General features: G+C 37.8%; 1 protein-coding gene across 31 annotated transcripts; it reads right to left on the bottom strand.

Annotated features, from left to right (window-relative positions):
* Window positions 1-314: 314 nt before the first annotated feature.
* Window positions 315-17,802, bottom strand: LOC111009646 (uncharacterized). 31 transcript variants are annotated; one of them, XM_088126483.1, is made up of 22 exons: window positions 17,638-17,800; window positions 17,341-17,516; window positions 17,085-17,208; window positions 16,812-17,001; window positions 16,601-16,706; window positions 15,839-15,939; window positions 15,694-15,757; window positions 14,422-14,566; window positions 13,929-14,045; window positions 13,711-13,763; window positions 11,351-13,614; window positions 11,018-11,118; window positions 10,732-10,819; window positions 10,581-10,653; window positions 4,486-4,890; window positions 4,106-4,247; window positions 3,889-3,994; window positions 3,560-3,669; window positions 1,841-3,362; window positions 1,042-1,214; window positions 685-745; window positions 315-587 (listed from the first exon to the last, which is right to left on the bottom strand). In XM_088126483.1, exons 11-15 carry the CDS (start codon window positions 11,525-11,527, stop codon window positions 4,877-4,879), a joined length of 453 nt encoding a protein of 150 aa, XP_087982609.1. In that variant the 5' UTR covers window positions 11,528-13,614; window positions 13,711-13,763; window positions 13,929-14,045; window positions 14,422-14,566; window positions 15,694-15,757; window positions 15,839-15,939; window positions 16,601-16,706; window positions 16,812-17,001; window positions 17,085-17,208; window positions 17,341-17,516; window positions 17,638-17,800; the 3' UTR covers window positions 315-587; window positions 685-745; window positions 1,042-1,214; window positions 1,841-3,362; window positions 3,560-3,669; window positions 3,889-3,994; window positions 4,106-4,247; window positions 4,486-4,876. The 31 variants fall into 31 exon arrangements, 28 of the variants coding, with proteins under 28 accessions (XP_087982609.1, XP_087982608.1, XP_087982607.1 ...); XM_088126482.1 differs by having other exon boundaries at window positions 3,560-3,645; window positions 3,865-3,994; XM_088126481.1 differs by having other exon boundaries at window positions 3,865-3,994.
* Between the last annotated feature and the right edge of the window lie 494 nt (window positions 17,803-18,296).

The raw sequence follows: 18,296 nt of genomic DNA on the forward strand, positions 1-18,296 counted from the left end.
ATTTTAAGCTTCATTAAATCAAAAGATGTTATTTGCTAAGTGATTTTACGAAGTTTTATAAGAATATTATTTACTTTATAGTCTTATATACCCATCAAATGAGGAGGGTTGTCTCAAATTTGAGCACATGTTCCTGAATGAGACATTTATTATCATATATATACCTAAGTTCGATGATTTGACTTCCCATCCTACAGTTATTAAACTCAATAATAATAAAAATAAATAGAGAAAACCGTTCCTCTCAGATTTGAGTTACATAATTGAAGAAGATCAAAAATAAAAATCAAGGAAGCTAGAGAGAGAACAATAAATGAGGAAAAATTAAAAATATACCCCTACGCCTTGTATAGATAAGAAAACTGTAAATAAAAATACATATGTTCAATTACAATGCTCCAGCTCCAATAATTGGTATTGAAATTTGGGAGGGAGAGAGATAGAGAAGAGAGAAAATAAAAATGGACCTTCTTGAGCAGGACACAAGTGTTGAGGGCTCCTGCTCCTTGAACTTCTTCTTGTTCCTCCAAATTCATAATATTCTTCTTCCAGGATTTCATTGACTCAATCCATTGTCTAAACCTAAGCTGCGTTGGTGAAACAAAAAGTGACGAGTCTCAGATGATGTAATTATGGTGTATTCCGTAGGTGTGGCAACCTTTGATAAGAGCAAAGCTCTCGTACCTATCCGTAGGTGTGCTTTATGAAGGTGTGGCAGCCTTTGATAAGAGCAAAACTCTCGTACCTAATCGAGAGTAGATGGATGAGTGACACACCTTTCAAAGTCTACCTATAAACAACCTACTTAAAAGACAAGTATTGATTTAATTATAATTTTTAATTATAAGTATTGATTTATAATTATAATTAAATCAATATTTTGTTTATAATTTAAATCAATTAAAACTTAATTGGAATATTTTGTTGTATATAATTTATAGTTGGGTTATTAGAATAAAAAACATTGTGGAAAATTTTTGCAGAAGCATGGTGTAAATATAAATATAAGAAATAATCTAACATTCTCTCACAGAAGCATACTAGATATGAGGTTGCTGACCCATATCTTTATCTGATAAATTTTTCCTTCGCCAGGTTAGCACAAATGTTCTCAGTTCAGCATCTTGGTGTGGAATTGGATTGGAATAATTTGCTGGTAAATTCAAGTTCAATGATCTATATTTTTTTTGCCTATCAGCGCTGGGTGAATGAACCTGAAATGATTCTGTGCTGAAACACAAACTTCTTTGGGCTACATTCATGGATATAGATATTTTTTCATTTCTGCCGCTAGTTTATTATTATTATTATTATTAATTCTAACTTTTTTAATATTATTTTCAATCTTTTTCTTTAATTTAACACCAACAAAAAATTTTAATCACTTTCTAAATTTATAATTTTTTACTCTTAAAATTGTCTCTCTCATTTTTTTTTTTCAATTTCTAAAATTTTAACAAGGTTTCTCCTTTTTAATTTTTTTTCTTACTTTTAACATATTTACTATCTATATATTTTTCTCTCTTTTTATATGCAATATTTCTCTCTAAAATTGGTTTGTAAACCTTTTTTAACTTCTTTTTTCCTCTATAAAATATCTTTTAGCTATAAAGTTTTTACCCTCTTATTTGTAACTTCTCATTTTTTTACCTTTTTTTTCTAATCTTTTGTCTAAAATTTCTATCTATTTATATATTTTTTTCTCTCTAAACCTTTTTCTAACATTCTTCCTCTCTTTGAAAAGTCTTCTCACCTTTTTAACTTTCTTGTATTTATAAATTTTATCCCTAAGAAAGCCATTTTCTTACCTCGTACTTGTCCGGAGAGTTAATTTTCTTACCTTAAACTCATTTCATCAGATTAAGACTAAAACTTGAGAAATTATATAACATTATCAAAACAAAAAAAAGAAGAAGAAGAAAACACTCAAAATAAAACAACAAAAATGTCCAAACCCAACATTGAAAACACTAGAACCTAGAAACAAAATCAAGTAGGTGAAAAACATCACTTTTCCAGTATTGAGTTCTTTGATGAAATTAAAGGTTTAAGTTTAAATTTCATTGAGCCACCCAATCAAGTACGGGGTAAAAAGAATTTTTTTTTTAAGTATTTCTATTTCAGCCTAAAATATTTTCTCGCTTTTTAATTATTTATTGTCTTTTTTTTCCGTTGCATTTAGAACAATTCTCTCTAATTTTTTAACTTTTTGTTTGTAAACCTCTTTTCTCTCTAACTTTTTTTCCTTCAACTTCTTTTTTTTTGGGACCTCATTTTACCTCTTACTTGATGGGTGAATTTGATTTTTTTCCTTAAATTTATTTCATCAAATTAAGACTTAAACTTGAAAAACTATTTAACTTGAACCAAAAAAACACTCAAAATCAAACTACAAAAATTTCAAAAGAAATAAGGAATAGTTAAAAACTATGAAAAAGATAATTTTAGAGAAAAGGTAAAAAATGAAAGAATTTAGAAAGAAAAAAGAGTAAGATAAAGAGAGGGGACAAAACTTTTAGAATGGACAAAAAAATTAGAAGTATAAATTATTTAAGGAAGAGAAACTAAGTTTAAAAAGTGGAAGATAGAAAATAAAGTTAAGTGGACAAATCAAGAAATAGAAAGATAAGGTGGGAAAATAATAATTTTTTTTATCCTTGTATTTGACCGAGAGAGTCAATTTAATTTGAACTTAAACTTTAATTTCATCAAAGAACTTCAAACTTAAAAAAGTAGTGTTTTTCACCTAGTGATCTTGTTGCCAAGTTATAGTATTTTAAATGTTGGGTTTTGAAATTTTTGTAGTTTGATTTTGAGTGTTTTTTTGGTTCAAGTTAAATAGTTTTTCAAGTTTAAGTCTTAATTTGATGAAATAAGTTTAAGGAAAAAAATCAAATTCACCCATCAAGTAAGAGGTAAAATGATGTCCCCCAACAAAAGAAGTTGAAGAGAAAAAAAATTAGAAAGAAAAGAGGTTTACAAACAAAAAGTTAAAAAATGAGAGAGACTTGTTCTAAATGCAACAAAAAAAAAAAGACAATAAATAATTAAAAAGTGAGAAAATATTTCAGGGTGAAATAGAAATACTTAAAAAAAATGATTTTTTCTTTTTACCCCGTACTTGATTGGGTGGCACAATGAAATTTAAACTTAAACCTTTAATTTCATCAAAGAACTCAATACTTGAAAAGTGATGTTTTTCACCTTCTTGATTTTGTTTCTAGGTTCTAGTGTTTTCAATATTGGGTTTGGACATTTTTGTTGTTTTATTTTGAGTGTTTTCTTTTTCTTCTTCTTTCTTTCTTTTTTTTTTTGTCGATGTTATATAATTTCTCAAGCACATCAGCCGACATTTCCATTTCCTGAAATAAATTGAGCAATTATTCAGTGAATTGCATTCGTTAGGTTTCTATAAATGTCCAACAGTCATGGTGTTACATAAAAGGCATTTAACTAGTCAATGGAAACTATATAGTCTACTTGAATTCTCTTACCAATATGAATACTAGATTAACAAAATGATCAAATTCTGTTCTGAGAAAGAGACGACAGCACTTACATATCTACGGGTAGCACCATCCAAATATGACTTTGTATGGACATGAAAAGGCCATCTGAGAGGTCAATCACAAGGTCACAACATATCTGAATACTGCAGAATGTTAGATCCTGAAAAGAACAGCCTTTCAAATACTACAGACGTTTTAGAAGGATACAGATTGTATACAACACGATGATTGATGTCACAATGGGCATTCAGTTAAAAAATACGAGGTCCAATGCAAAGGGAGTCAAAAACTTTGATATGTACTCTCAAAAAAAAAAAAAAATGGAACTTACAGGAAATGCATTGTGTATACGCACAAAAAAGAGGGAAATAAAGAGTACACTTTCAGCAACTCTGATAGCTTGTGGGATTCTACTGTGTACCAGCAGCAGCCTCCATCTTTACACTCACTGCTTGCATTTCTTCAGTCAATGATTTCAATTGAATCTAGTTTTACAAAGTTCAATTAAATTTAGATAAAAGACCCAAACAAATAGACACCTTATCCATAGATTAGATACATTACTCGAATTAGAAAATCACAGCACAGAAACATACCTTACAGGCCACTTCTAAATGAAGAAGGTATTTGTCAAAATCTAACTCTGCCATATATCTGGAAGGAGTTTTTTGTTTTCGTTCCATGTCTGTCTTGTGTCGTTTCTCTTATCCATGCTTCTTAGACGAACAAAATCTAACTCTGCTACATATGCCGTAGAAGACTTTAAAATAAATAATATAACATCCTATTAACATCAAACTGATCATATAGTATGCTTAAAAGACCCAAAAGCATCTATATCTCCCACATCTTATGTCCAGAATAGATTGATACCTGCTCGCTCTTCCATGCTTCTTCATAACAAGGTTTTTAAGATGCATATTTTATGTGTTTTGCATCATGTGAGATAGAAAAAAGTAAGAGAAGCTGTACCTACCTGATTCAACTTTGGGATATTCCCACCCGTTTTGTTCTGTCAAGGAAGCAGAGCAGACCTCCCGTTTTGCTCTCTTTCTCGACCGATGTTCGAGTCAGAAAGAGTTGCTCATCAGGACTATTTGTTTGGGCATAGTTAATGGGAGACTATCAAACACCTTGAGAGGTTTTCTAATTTGGCGGAAATCCCAAACTTGAGAAAATCGTTAATAAGTAGGAGAAGAAGAAACAAGTGACAGTGAACATCGTCTGAATATACCTTCAGCGAACCATCAAAGCTTCTTGACAGTAATATATTCCCATCACTTCAAAACTAAAGCACACCCGAATGATTATTTTCATTTTTCAACGTGTATTTCAGGCCTGCGACTGCTTCCCCATCCAGAACAGGATTAAGGGACCATATCTGTTAGAAACATACGAAGTAATCAAGATGTTAATGCATGATTTCAAAGCGAATTTATGTTGAAGAAATGAACAGAAATAGTCAAAATGCAAGCAAACTATGCAATCGAAACATTCCCATTTCTACACTTACCTGGAGTAGCTTTATAATCGCCGTCGCCCAAGCAGAAATCAGAAATCGAAGCAATTAGAAAACGGAGAAAGTAATTGGGTGATGATTCCAGCGAAAACATGGATCGGAAGAGATTTACCTTATAATCCCCATCGTGGCCGGCGCACTGTGTCACAACCATACTAGTAGAGAGTAGGTTGTGACGCCCACGTAGTGTGCAAGTGTCAGCGACAAGCATATGTCGCCCATCGGGCCATGTCAAGGGCCGATAGTGAAGTGCCGTGATGCGACCAAGGAGGATGGTGCATCACCTATCACACCATATGGATGTGCTCAAGAATGCCTAGAGAAGGCATATGCAGAATGCAAAGCGAAGGCGACGTCAGTGGTGTCGGTGACAAGCTCAACGGGGGCCAGTTGGGGCCCCGGGCCACGACCCTAGAAGTTGTGGTTCCGTCAAGAGTTTGGACGAGCGGCTTTAAAGTTAGATGCATATTAGTGAGATATGTAAGCACGCCAAGTTTCGTGTCAATCGGAGTTCAAACGTGCACTCTACGTTGGCGAGTGACTCCTCGCCACTTTCGACGTTCATGCCTGCCAAGTCAAGTTTGCCTTAGAATGTACCTTAGGGGGAGGCATGGTGTTGGCTCTCCACCATCCCTGGGCCATGTCAGGGCCTAAGTGAGCCACCCCATGGCACATGCGTGTGTCATGGCGAGGGCGAGCGTCTACAAGACGAGTGTCTTGGGCGACTTCCGTCGAGGATAGAAAACTCGAGGACAGTGTCGGGCGGCACGGGTGTGCCGGCATTGCGCCTCGGTCCATGTGTCGGAGGTTGCACCACGGGGGTCCCTATGTGGTACGGTATGCTCAAACGACACGGCACGAGCGCAAGAGTCGTCGTGCCACGATAGTGTCCGGATGGCTGGATGTCCGGAAGGTCCCGATCATTAAGACAAGCACATGGGTCGGTTCTCGGTATGCGTGCCCAAGTGAGCAGTGAAGCCCGATGACATCCCGACGCTCGGGGTGACATCCTAAAGTACCGGTGGGCACCCGGTAAGTGAGAAAAAGCTAGTCTTGGCCCGGTAAGCGGCAAGACTCATCCCGGTTGCCAAGTTTAGTCATTCCTTGTCCTGAAGTCGGCAGGAATCATCCCGGCAGTACCCGGTAAGGCCGTTTAGCCCGTTATTGAATAGTTTCTCGGCAGGAATGGTCTTAGAGGCGTCCGATGGGCCCGATAAGCTAGTTCCGACATAGTTAAGCGGCAGGAATGTCCCGGTTGTACCCGGTTGGCGTGTTAAGCTCGTTCTGGCCTCGTTATAGGTCAGAACTCATCCCGGTAAGGTCCTGGCTCATCGTAGGAGCAGGACGATCGAGTGACCGAGAACCAAGATGGTTGAAAACAAGTTGCGACGTCGCGTTCAGAAGACCTTGGCCTAGAGTAGAGGCAAGGTAGAGCCGTGGGACGTGGCCTAGTGTAGAGGCAAGCCGGCTAGAGTCGCGTTAGAGTTTAAATGCACGTACGGGCGACGTGCATTGCCGAGTCAAGGGAGAATTCCGCTGTAAGTGAAACTCGGTCGAGGAAGAAAGAACCTCGCCTAAGGTCCGACGAAGCCACGAAAGGGCGTGAAAAGTGGATTGGAGCTAGAGTTCCTCGTAAGGCTGGCCATGGTCTAGCTTAGATCATGGCGCCGCACGGTTGAAAAATGTACGACCGTGACATTTGGTATCAGAGCCAAAAGTTGGCTCCGTGAGTAAAGACAAGGCCCAAGTCGACTTAGTTCAGACCCATCTTTTGTGCGTTTAGTCGGATAGTTTGACAAAGCCAAGTTCAGATTGAAGACTCTGCAAGTGTGTCCAGAGTGCCAGTTTGGCAGGACAGTTGCGTCAGTCAGTATCAGAGGCAGAAAGTAAGAGTTGAAGCCGGACTTCTTGAGACTCAAACGATGTCGTCAATAGGCATTCGATTGGGGGAAGTCCATCCCATTAGAAAGCAAGACCCAAGTCCCTTGCCTAAGGCTTGGTGGTTTCGTTGTGAGCGGAAGCGATCAAGAAGGCAGCGTTTAATGATGCTCCCATAAGTCGTGGAGCTATCTTGAAGCCAAGTGCGGAGTAAGCCGCAAGAAGAAAGAAACGCATATCAGTGGTCATAAAGTAGGCCAAGACTGAGTGCGCAAGAGCAAGCATGAAAGAAACTGAAGACGAACCAGGTAGGGTGTCTTCGAAAGAGCCATTACCATCAGAGGGATAGTGTCAATGGCTGCAAGCAGACAAGCCGGGGGTCAGTGCGACATGCGCCGGTCAAATACAAGAGAAGCATCAAGTAAGTCCACAGTTGGTGGACAGTGTGGCTAAAGCAAAGAGCCAGTTCAAGAAAGGGAAGTGGCCCGAGACAATGGGTCGCTTGCCCCAAGTTGTGCTTAAGAAGTGAGCACGCGTGTCCCTTAAGTTGAAACACTCTTTAGTACGGGCTTGCAGGTGCGCCCAAGAGAATGGGCCAAGTTGCATGACGAGTTTAGAGTGAACGACTTCGCAGAAAAGTTCAAGAGGCCAGTAGTTGCTCAAGAAGGAGCGTTAGTCTGGTGCGATTATGTTCGTAGGAAGCTGCAGGCAGCGAAGAGTCGTGCAGCGTATTTGCCACACGAAGGTGGCATAAAAGCAGCCGTCGGTGTTGTCCGTTTGTCGCAAGAGGCGGCATGAGAACGTTACCCTGAAGGGTGGCGTAATAGAAGCCTTGTGCAGTTTGCGTACTTACCACAGCAAGTGGTCTGAGAAAAGGCTTGTTGCAGTTGTGCGTGCCACGACGGGTGGCCTGTTGAAGACGTTGGCGAAGGGTAGGGCCAACTTGAAGTGAGCCTCAGAGTAAAGTGTTAGCTGCCTCAGTAAAGTGTCAGTGGTTCAGAGAACTTGAGAGTTGAAGCCAAGTAGGCTCGAAGCAAGGGCCAAAGTGTGCCCAAGTTTAGTACTGTGTTTCTGAATCATGTCTTGGGCCAAGTCCGAAAGCAGGGCGCGAGAAGGTCCGCGAAAGGAGACTTTTTCATGAGCATTGTACCAAGTTGATGTTCTGCTGCAACGCTGAGAAAGAGCCGAGTCAGTTAGCCAGTCTGAAGAAGACGTCATCGAGAGCGATGACGAGTTTAAGTGGGGGAGAGTGTTACAATCCTAACTCTTATCTTTGGATTGTACCCCACGAGTAGGTCATCGAGGACGATGACAGTTTAAGTGGGGGAGAATGTCACAACCATACTAGTAGAGAGTAGGTTGTGACGCCCACGTAGTGTGCAAGTGTCAGCGACAAGCATATGTCGCCCATCGGGCCATGTCAAGGGCCGATAGTGAAGTGCCGTGATGCGACCAAGGAGGATGGTGCATCACCTATCACACCATATGGATGTGCTCAAGAATGCCTAGAGAAGGCATATGCAGAATGCAAAGCGAAGGCGACGTCAGTGGTGTCGGTGACAAGCTCAACGGGGGCCAGTTGGGGCCCCGGGCCACGACCCTAGAAGTTGTGGTTCCGTCAAGAGTTTGGACGAGCGGCTTTAAAGTTAGATGCATATTAGTGAGATATGTAAGCACGCCAAGTTTCGTGTCAATCGGAGTTCAAACGTGCACTCTACATTGGCGAGTGACTCCTCGCCACTTTCGACGTTCATGCCTGCCAAGTCAAGTTTGCCTTAGAATGTACCTTAGGGGGAGGCATGGTGTTGGCTCTCCACCACCCCTGGGCCATGTCAGGGCCTAAGTGAGCCACCCCATGGCACATGCGTGTGTCATGGCGAGGGCGAGCGTCTACAAGACGAGTGTCTTGGGCGACTTCCGTCGAGGATAGAAAACTCGAGGACAGTGTCGGGCGGCACGGGTGTGCCGGCATTGCGCCTCGGTCCATGTGTCGGAGGTTGCACCACGGGGGTCCCTATGCGGTACGGTATGCTCAAACGACACGGCACGAGCGCAAGAGTCGTCGTGCCACGATAGTGTCCGGATGGCTGGATGTCCGGAAGGTCCCGATCATTAAGACAAGCACATGGGTCGGTCCTCGGTATGCGTGCCCAAGTGAGCAGTGAAGCCCGATGACATCCCGACGCTCGGGGTGACATCCTAAAGTACCGGTGGGCACCCGGTAAGTGAGAAAAAGCTAGTCTTGACCCGGTAAGCGGCAAGACTCATCCCGGTTGCCAAGTTTAGTCATTCCTTGTCCGGAAGTCGGCAGGAATCAACCCGACAGTACCCGGTAAGGCCGTTTAGCCCGTTATTGAATAGTTTCTCGGCAGGAATGGTCTTAGAGGCGTCCGATGGGCCCGATAAGCTAGTTTCGACATAGTTAAGCGGCAGGAATGTCCCGGTTGTACCCGGTTGGCGTGTTAAGCTCGTTCTGGCCTCGTTATAGGTCAGAACTCATCCCGGTAAGGTCCTGGCTCATCGTAGGAGCAGGACGATCGAGCGACCGAGAACCAAGATGGTTGAAAACAAGTTGCGACGTCGCGTTCAGAAGACCTTGGCCTAGAGTAGAGGCAAGGTAGAGCCGTGGGACGTGGCCTAGTGTAGAGGCAAGCCGGCTAGAGTCGCGTTAGAGTTTAAATGCACGTACGGGCGACGTGCATTGCCGAGTCAAGGGAGAATTCCGCTGTAAGTGAAACTCGGTCGAGGAAGAAAGAACCTCGCCTAAGGTCCGACGAAGCCACGAAAGGGCGTGAAAAGTGGATTGGAGCTAGAGTTCCTCGTAAGGCTGGCCATGGTCTAGCTTAGATCATGGCGCCGCACGGTTGAAAAATGTACGACCGTGACACACTGCACTCTGGTTGTCGGAATCTTCGGAGACGTATTCCATAGAATGCGGACGGCGGAGAACAGACATTAATGGTCTCGTGAAGTTACCCGATGAATTGTCCACAGAAAGTTACAGAATCTCTGGAAGCGCAAGCAAGCACAGAACAGAAGAGGGGATTGAGTATTTTTGCAGTGCATTCGAGGTTGAAGAACAGAACAGAAGATGCTGCAATGGCAATATTACCATTGCCATTGCCAATACAAGAAGCTCTACGTACCTGGTGGTGGTGGATCATAAACTGAAAAAACTCCTCAATTTGAAGCGTTGATCAGAAATGCCTTCGGAAGGAAGTAATTGGAGTGTTGGCCAAGAAGAAGAATAAATAGAAATAGAGACCACAATTCACAACTGTACTTTTTCAGATATTTTCAGAGTTTGAGTTTTGACAGTGACGTCAGACGGAACATCATTAATGTATTTGTTTTGGCAATTTCAAATTTTTTTTAAAAAATAACGGAAAATTGCTTCCTCCCCTCCATCCACTCCACGCACACGCGCCATTATCAATTCTTCCATTACCTTACATAATTACATTTTATTTAAAAATCTCCTTGTTTATTGAGAGGAAAAACCTTAAATGTGATTAAAAGAATTTAGAAATAGAGAAAAAAAATTCATAGAGACAATTTCAAAAGTGAGAAAAACTAAATTTCAAAAGTGATTAAATTAAAGAAAGAGATTGAAAAGAATATTTACAGTTTGAAGCCAAAAAAAACTTGAGGCAGCAAAGGAAGAATATATATACCCATGAAAGTAGCCCAAAAAGGATTAATGTTCAGGATAGAAACATTTGAAACATCAGGATACTCCATCCAGCCCTGGTAGGCACCAAAATACAGATCATTAAACTTACGTTGATCAGCAAAATATGCTGAACTGAGAATCTTTATGTTAACCTGGCGAATGAAAATTTTATCAAATAAAGATGGGTCAGCCACCTCAAACAAACCTGCCGCAAGCATATCAGCCTGACCTTTCCATTTCCTGAAACAAATTGAGCAATTATTCATTGAATTGCATCCCTTAGGTTGCTATAAATGTCCAACCGTCATGTTGGTACATGGAAGGCATTTAACTAATACATGAAAATCACACAGTCAACTGGAATTCTCTGACCAATTTGAATACCGGAAAACCACAAAATGTTATCAAGTTCGGTTTTGAGAAAAAGAAGGCACTTACTTATCTAAGGATATTGCCATCCAAGTACGCCCGCATTGCATATAAATAGAGTTGCATCCCTTCAATGCCTTCTCAAGAGCTATCAATTCAGCCTGACCTGCCTGTAGTGGTACAAAAAGTATAGTAGCTAGACTAAAGAGCTTTTGTAAAAAATACAGATGGTATACAATATGATGCTCATTTCAATGGGCATTCAGTTAAAAAACACGAGGTCAAGTGCGAAGGGAGTCAAAAACCATGATATGTATTCTCAGAAAGAGGAAATAAATTATACTTATAAATTAAATTCTTTTAAGAATGTGAATTACTCGGCAAAATAAAAATGTAACTTACAGAAAATGCTTTGTATACAATATTATGCTCCATGTCAATGAGCTCACCTGTCTCAAGGCAGGATGGCCTGTGAGACGGAAAACTGGCACTTCTCATGAGCCCAGCCCACAAAATTGTTGCCTGCAGAGATTTACAAATGAGCCGTCCTACAAAAACATAAAAACCCATACCCAACATTTAAATTTTACCTCGTTTCAGAAAATTTTACTTCTCAATACCCAATGAATTCATACCAACATAAAGGAAGATGAAAATCTCTTAAATGAAAGGTAATGTCGCAAAAGTATGGCCGCACGTATCAATACATCACAAACAATTCAGTTGAAGTAATACTTGAAGAAAAGCTTTGAAATTACATTGTAACTTCAACAATGTGGTTTCAAAGAGACTATAAGAAAAAATTAACATACCAGTTTAACTACAAAATTATCACTCGAATCAAGTGTAGCGAGAAATTCCAATATCTCAAAAGAATTAGAACTAAAAAGACAAAATTAGAGAGGAACAAAAGTTCAAATGTTCGAAAGAGAAAAAAATTAACGAGTGAGAAATTTTTAGATAGAGGAAAAAAGTTAGAAAGTAGAAAATAAGTAAAAAGTGAGAAATTTAGACCCAAAAAACTTTAAAATGATGAAAATTTTAGAGATAAGAAAAAACAAAAACAAAAAAATTTAGAAAGAAAAAGGTAAAGGGGGAAAATTTTAGAGGGAAAAGAAACAAAAATTTCAAGAGAAATAAGGAATAGTTAAAAACTATGAAAAAAGGAATTTTAGAGAAAAAGTAAAAAATGAAAGAATTTAGAAACAAAAAAGAGTTAGATAAAGAGGGGACAAAAATTTTAGAATGAACAAAAAAATTAGAAGTAGAGATTATTTAAGGGAGAGAGACTAAGTTTAAAAAGTGAAAGATAGAAAATAAAGTTAAGTGGAAAAATCTAGAAATAGAAAGAGGTGGGAAAATAATATTTTTTTTACCCTCGTATTTCAAGTTTAAGTCTTAATTTGATGAAATAAGTTTAAAGGAAAAAATCAAATTCACCCATCAAGTAAGAGGTAAAATAATGTCCCACCCAAAAAAAGCAGTTGAAGAGAAAAAAGTTCAGAGAGAAAAAAATGTTTACATACAAAAAGTTAAAAAATGAGAGAGAATTGTTCTAAATGCAAAGAAAAAAACTAGACAATAAATAATTATAAAGTGAGAAAATATTTTAGGGTGAAATAGAAATACTTAAAAAAAATATATTTTTTCTTTTTACCCCTTTACTTTACTGGGTGACTCAATGAAATTTAAACTTAAACCTTGAGTCATGAAATTTAAACTTAAACCTTTAATTTCATCAAAGAACTGAATTCTTGAAAAGTGATGTTTTTCACCTACTTGATTTTGTTTCTAGATTCAAGTGTTTTCAATGTTGGGTTTGGACATTATTTTTATTTGATTTTGAGTGTTTTCTTTTTTTTCTTCTTCTTCTTTTTAATTTTTTTATTTGTTTATGCTATATTATATACTTTCTCAAGTTTTAGTCTTAATTTGATGAAATAAGTTCAAGGTAAGAAAATTAACTCTCCTAACAAGTACGAGGTAAGAGAATGACATTTGTAGAAATAAAATCTATAAATACAAGAAAGTTAAAAAGGTGAGAAGATTTTTCGAAGAGAGGAAGAATGTTAGAAAAAAAAATTTAGAAAGAAAAAATATACAAATAGATAGAAATTTTAGAGAAAAAAAATGTAAAAAAAATGAGAAAAATTTTTGATATAGAAAGTTACAAATAACTTTATAGATGAAAGATATTTTATAGAGGAAAAAAGAAGTTAAAAAGGTTTACAGACCGATTAGAGAGAAAATTTAGGTAGGAGAGTAAAATATTGCATATAAAAAGAGAAAAAAAAATATATATAGTAAATACGTTAAAAGTAAGAAAAAAATATCAGATATTGGAAAACTTGAAAAAGTGGGATAAAGAAAGTTGATTTAAAAAAAAAATTAAAGAGGAAAAACCTTGTTAAAATTTTAGATATAGAAAAAAAATTTGAGAAAGACAATTTTAAAAGTAAAAGAATATAAATTTAGAAAGTGATTAAAATTTTTTGTTGGTGTTAAATTAAAGAAAAATATTGAAAAAAACATTGCAGTTAGAAAAAGGAAAAAAAATACTATGGCAGAAATGAAAAAATATCTGTAACCATGAATGAAACCCAAAGAGGTCTGTGTTTCAGCACAGAATCATTTGAAACATCACGTTCATTCATCCAGCACGAGCGCTGATAGGCAAAAAATACAGATCATTAAACTTGAGTTTATCAGCAAATTATTCCAATCCACACCAAATATTCTGAACTGAGAACATTTATGCTAACCTGGCGAAGGAAAAATTTATCAGATAAAGATGTGTCAGCAACCTCATGCAAACCTGCGAAAAAACGTCAGCCGGCATCTCAATTTCCTGAAATAAATTTAGCAATTATTCTCTGAATTGCATGCCTTAGGTTGATATAAATGTTGAACAGTCCTGGTGTTACATGGAAGGCATTTAACTAGTCAATGAAAACTATATAGTCAACTTGAGTTCTCTTACCAATATGAATACCAGATAAACAAAATGATCAGCCTCTGAAGGATCGCACCATCCAAATGTGACTTTGTATGAACATGAAAAGGCCATCTGAGAGGTCAATCACAAGTCACAACATATCTGAATAGTACAGAATGTTAGACCCTGATGAAAAGATCAGCCTCTCAAATACTAGAGCTTTTTTTTTAGAAAAATACAGATTGTATATATACAATATGATGATCTATGCAATGGGCATTCAGTTAAAAAATACGAGGTCAAGTGCAAAGAGAGTCGAAAACTTCGATATGTAGATTGGCCATCTCTAGTATGCTTTGACAATCCCCTAGGTACCTTGCCAACTCCACCCACTACAATAGTGAATATTTCCTCAAGATTCTAATTTCTAATAAGGATAACATAGTCTAAATTTCTCTAAACAGATATCCTCAGTAAGTACATCCTCAGTGAGTACGATGACAAATTTAAAACAAGAATGAAAGAAATAAATACTTACTTGGTGTAGATTGACCATCTTCTAGTTCTTTGACAGTCCCCTAGTTAGCTTGCCAACTCCGCCCACTACTATACGTGGTTTCATCAGTCCTTCAGATGCCCACTACCATACGTGGTTTCATCAGTCCTTCAGATGTCTCTTAAAACTTTAAAGATAAGTAAATGATCACGAATCAATAAGCTTATTGGGAGACAGAGATAAAGACATTAGTTCTTTTATAATTAATTTCTTGATCTTTACGTGGATGTATAAACCATATTATTTTTTTTAGCAAAATATGATGGAACTTCCGTGAAAATATTATAGTTTTTTAAGAACTATGTGGCTAAGCAAATGCTACAAATTTTCAAATATAAATATATAGAGCTACCCACAAAGAAAATACATCATAACCAAAGTATTCTTTTAAACATCCAAAGTAGATGATATCGTGGAGGCTGAAGTTAATTACAATCCTCCGCAAAAAAATTCCTCCAAGTTTTAGATTATGGTGGATGTATATAAACTAAATGCATCTTTCTTAAAATTTAACAATATTCTTTTTTCCAAAAAACATAAGATTTAAATTCTATGAAAATATTACAACTTTTTAAGACATATGTTCTAAGCAAATGCTACAAATTTTGCAATACAAATATAGAGCTACCTGCGAAGAAAATACACCATAATCAAAGTATTCTTTTAGACATCCAAAATGTAGATGATATCATGAAGGAATATTCGTTTCCTTTTGGAAGCTTGTATCCTTGAAAATTTTTCTTACGTAAGATAAAACACTTTCTTGGTTTCTCATACATGCTGTGAATCTGTGTTGTAACTTGTCATGAAAACATATATCCCCTTTTGTCTGGACTCAGCATTGTTCTAAAGCTCTCATCACATAATCATTTTCATTATCAAGCCTTTATATTGATGGGTTGAGATTTTATGGGTTAACTCCTATGTTTGATTTAACTAAGAAACTCTTACGTCCCAATTCTGAGAGAACATGTACTCCTTTTCAATCTTTCTTCCACCCATTAGGAGTAAATAAATAAATAAATAAAAAAGTCCAAGTACATTCCGAAGGCAGAATCCAAGAATTTGACAAATCAACGAAGAAATTCATATTATCTAAGTGACTTCAAATCCCACTCAGAGACTTCCTAAATAATAACTAACATTAAAATCCCACTCAGAGACTTCAAATCAACGAGAAATTCATGTTATCTAAGTGAGAATTTGACAAAAAAATCTGCAGCCAGATTGTGGTCGTTAATGTTCCTAACTGACCTGATTATAAAGCAAATGCCAACTGCATAGCACCTCTCATGAGCCCAGCCCACCAAATTGTTGCCTGCAGAGATTTTACAAATGAGCCGTGCTTCTAATATAGACACAAAAACATAAAAACTCACACCCAACATTTAATTTTTACCTCGTTTCAGCAACTTTAACTTCTCAATACCCAATGAATTCATACCAACATAAAGGAAGATGAAAATCTCTTAAATGACAGGTAATGTCGCAAAAGTATGGCTGCAAGTATCAATACATCACAAACAATTCAGTTGAAGAAATACTTGAAGAAAAACTTTGAAATTACATTAGACGGATAAAATCTAACTCTGCTACATATGTCGTAGAAGACTTTAAAATAAATAATACAACACCCTATTAACATCAAACTGACATCATAAAAGTCCCAAAAGTGGCTATATCTCCCACATCTTATGTTCAGAATAGATTGATACGTTCCGTCATAGTCTGCTCGCTCTTCCATGCTTCTTCATAACAAGGATTTTAATATGCATATTTTATGTGTTTTGATTCAACTTTTGGATATTTCCACCCGTTTTGTTCTGTCAAAGAAGCAGAGCAGACCTCCCGTTTTGCTCTCTTTCTCGGATTATCAGTTGGCTACTGGACTAGTAGCAAACTGTACAATTTAATATGATTTCTTCTCAGGGAAAAAAAAAAAATCAACAACACAGAGAAAATATTACCCTATGAAGAGAAATCTGTGGCAATCTCTACATTTCTGAAACAGAACTAGTTTCAAAGTCTACATAACAAAAGGAATCTATTAAAATTACGGCTCTTCAGCTCATTTGACATGTACAATCTCTAAATCCTGATAGACTTCTTTTTTATTTTTTGGCAGATTGAAGCCGAAAAAAGAATGAGATAGAAGTGTAACCAAGAATGACGTTGACGCCGAGAAGATATCGCCTGATAAGCCATATAACTCCTTCGACTTGGTAGGGTTTCAGAGTCGCCACAACTCCGAAGTCCGGGCAGGCTTCCTGCAAGTTATCGATGCGAGCATCGTCGAGAAGTATGAGCTTCGCAGCGGCTCTGAGCCTTCTCTCGTAATCCATATCTCTCGCCAAAAGGAAGAGGAAACGTACCGATGAAGAATCAGTTCCGGCTTCAATGGCCGTACAACGGCGGCTGGCGGTGGCGGGAGTTTCCGATCAAAGGTCGCGAGGAAGGAAGAGGGAAGGACGCGTATGCTCTGTTTTTCATTGAATTCAACACGTTGCGTGCCAATGTATCAAACACCTTGAGAGGTTTTTTCATTTGGCGCAAATCCCAAACCTGAGAAAATCGTTAATAAGTAGGAGGGAAGTTGACAAACAAACAAGAAGAAACAAGTGACAGTGAACATCGTCCGAATATACCTTCAGCGAACCTCCCATCACTTGAAAACTTAAGCACAGTGATATCGTCCGAATGATTATTTTAATTTTTCAACGTGTATATCAGGCCTGCTTCCCCATTCGGGACGGGATTAAGGGACCATTTCTGTTAGAAACATACGAAGTAATCAAGATGTCAATGCATGATTTCAAAGCGAATTTAAGTTGAAGAAATGAACAGAACTAATCAAAATGCAAGGAAACTATGCGATCGAAATATTCCCGCTTCTACACTTACTTGGCGTCGTGGCCGCCGCACTGCACTCTGGTTATCGAAATCTTCGGCCGAGACGTATTCCGTAGAACGCGGACGGCGGAGAACAGACATTAAAGATCTCGGGAAGTTACAGAATGGACGGTGCACTGCACTCTGGTTATCGGCCCGATGATTGTCCACAGCAAGTTACAGAATCTCTGAAAGCGCAAGCAAACACAGAACAGAAGAGGAGATTGAGTATTTTCGCAGTGCATGCGAGGTTGAAGAACAGAACAGAAGATGCTGCAATGGCCATTGCCAAGACAAGAAGCTACGTACCGGATGCTGCAATGGCCATGGTGGTGGTGGATCGGAAACTGAGAAGAACTCCTCAATTTGAAGCGTCGATCAGAAATGGCTTCGGAAGGAAGTAATTGGAGTGTTGGCCAAGAGGAAGAATAAATAGAAACAGAGATCAAGTTCACAACGGTACTCCTTCAGATATTTTCAGAGTTTGAGTTTTGACAGTGACGCCAAACGGAAATCATTAATGAATTTGTTTTGGCAATTTCAAAAATTTTTAAAAAAATTAACGGAAAATCGCGTCCTCCCGTCCCTCCACGTCCACGCACACGCGCCATTATAAATTCTTCCATTATAATTTAAAAATCTCCTTATTTATTGTTGGTTTCACTTTCCAGATGTTGTCCCCTATATATCCTACACTAATCATTACTTTGTTAAAACCAACGTTTCTTTTTTTTTTATCCCCTTTTATGTTCCCATTTCAATATTTTTATTTGAATTCTTTCATTATATTCCAAATTTCTCCCTCTCCCACTAAAAAAAACATCACAGCCCATGATAAAAATAAATAAATAAAAAGCAAATTTGTTTTGGTTTGAAATTTAGATCTATATGATAAATTCATATTTTTTAAATTATTAAATTAAAATTGAATTTTGAATTTAATACGAGTAAGAAGAAGGAAGATCACA

This window comes from Momordica charantia, assembly GCF_013281855.1.
Source record: "Momordica charantia cultivar OHB3-1 chromosome 7 unlocalized genomic scaffold, Mcharantia_2.0 BLBB01000007.1, whole genome shotgun sequence".
NCBI classification, from domain to species: domain Eukaryota; kingdom Viridiplantae; phylum Streptophyta; class Magnoliopsida; order Cucurbitales; family Cucurbitaceae; genus Momordica; species Momordica charantia.

Bases quoted from the DNA above. Each gene is read 5' to 3' on its own strand.
- LOC111009646 (XM_088126466.1), bottom strand. From the start codon at position 11,527: ATGTTGGGTATGGGTTTTTATGTTTTTGTAGGACGGCTCATTTGTAAA. The intron at 11,119-11,350 runs GTAAGTTACATT...GTACCACTACAG, and splicing joins TTGTATACAAAGCATTTTCT to GCAGGTCAGGCTGAATTGAT. The intron at 10,820-11,017 runs GTAAGTGCCTTC...AATTTGTTTCAG, and splicing joins ATGGCAATATCCTTAGATAA to GAAATGGAAAGGTCAGGCTG.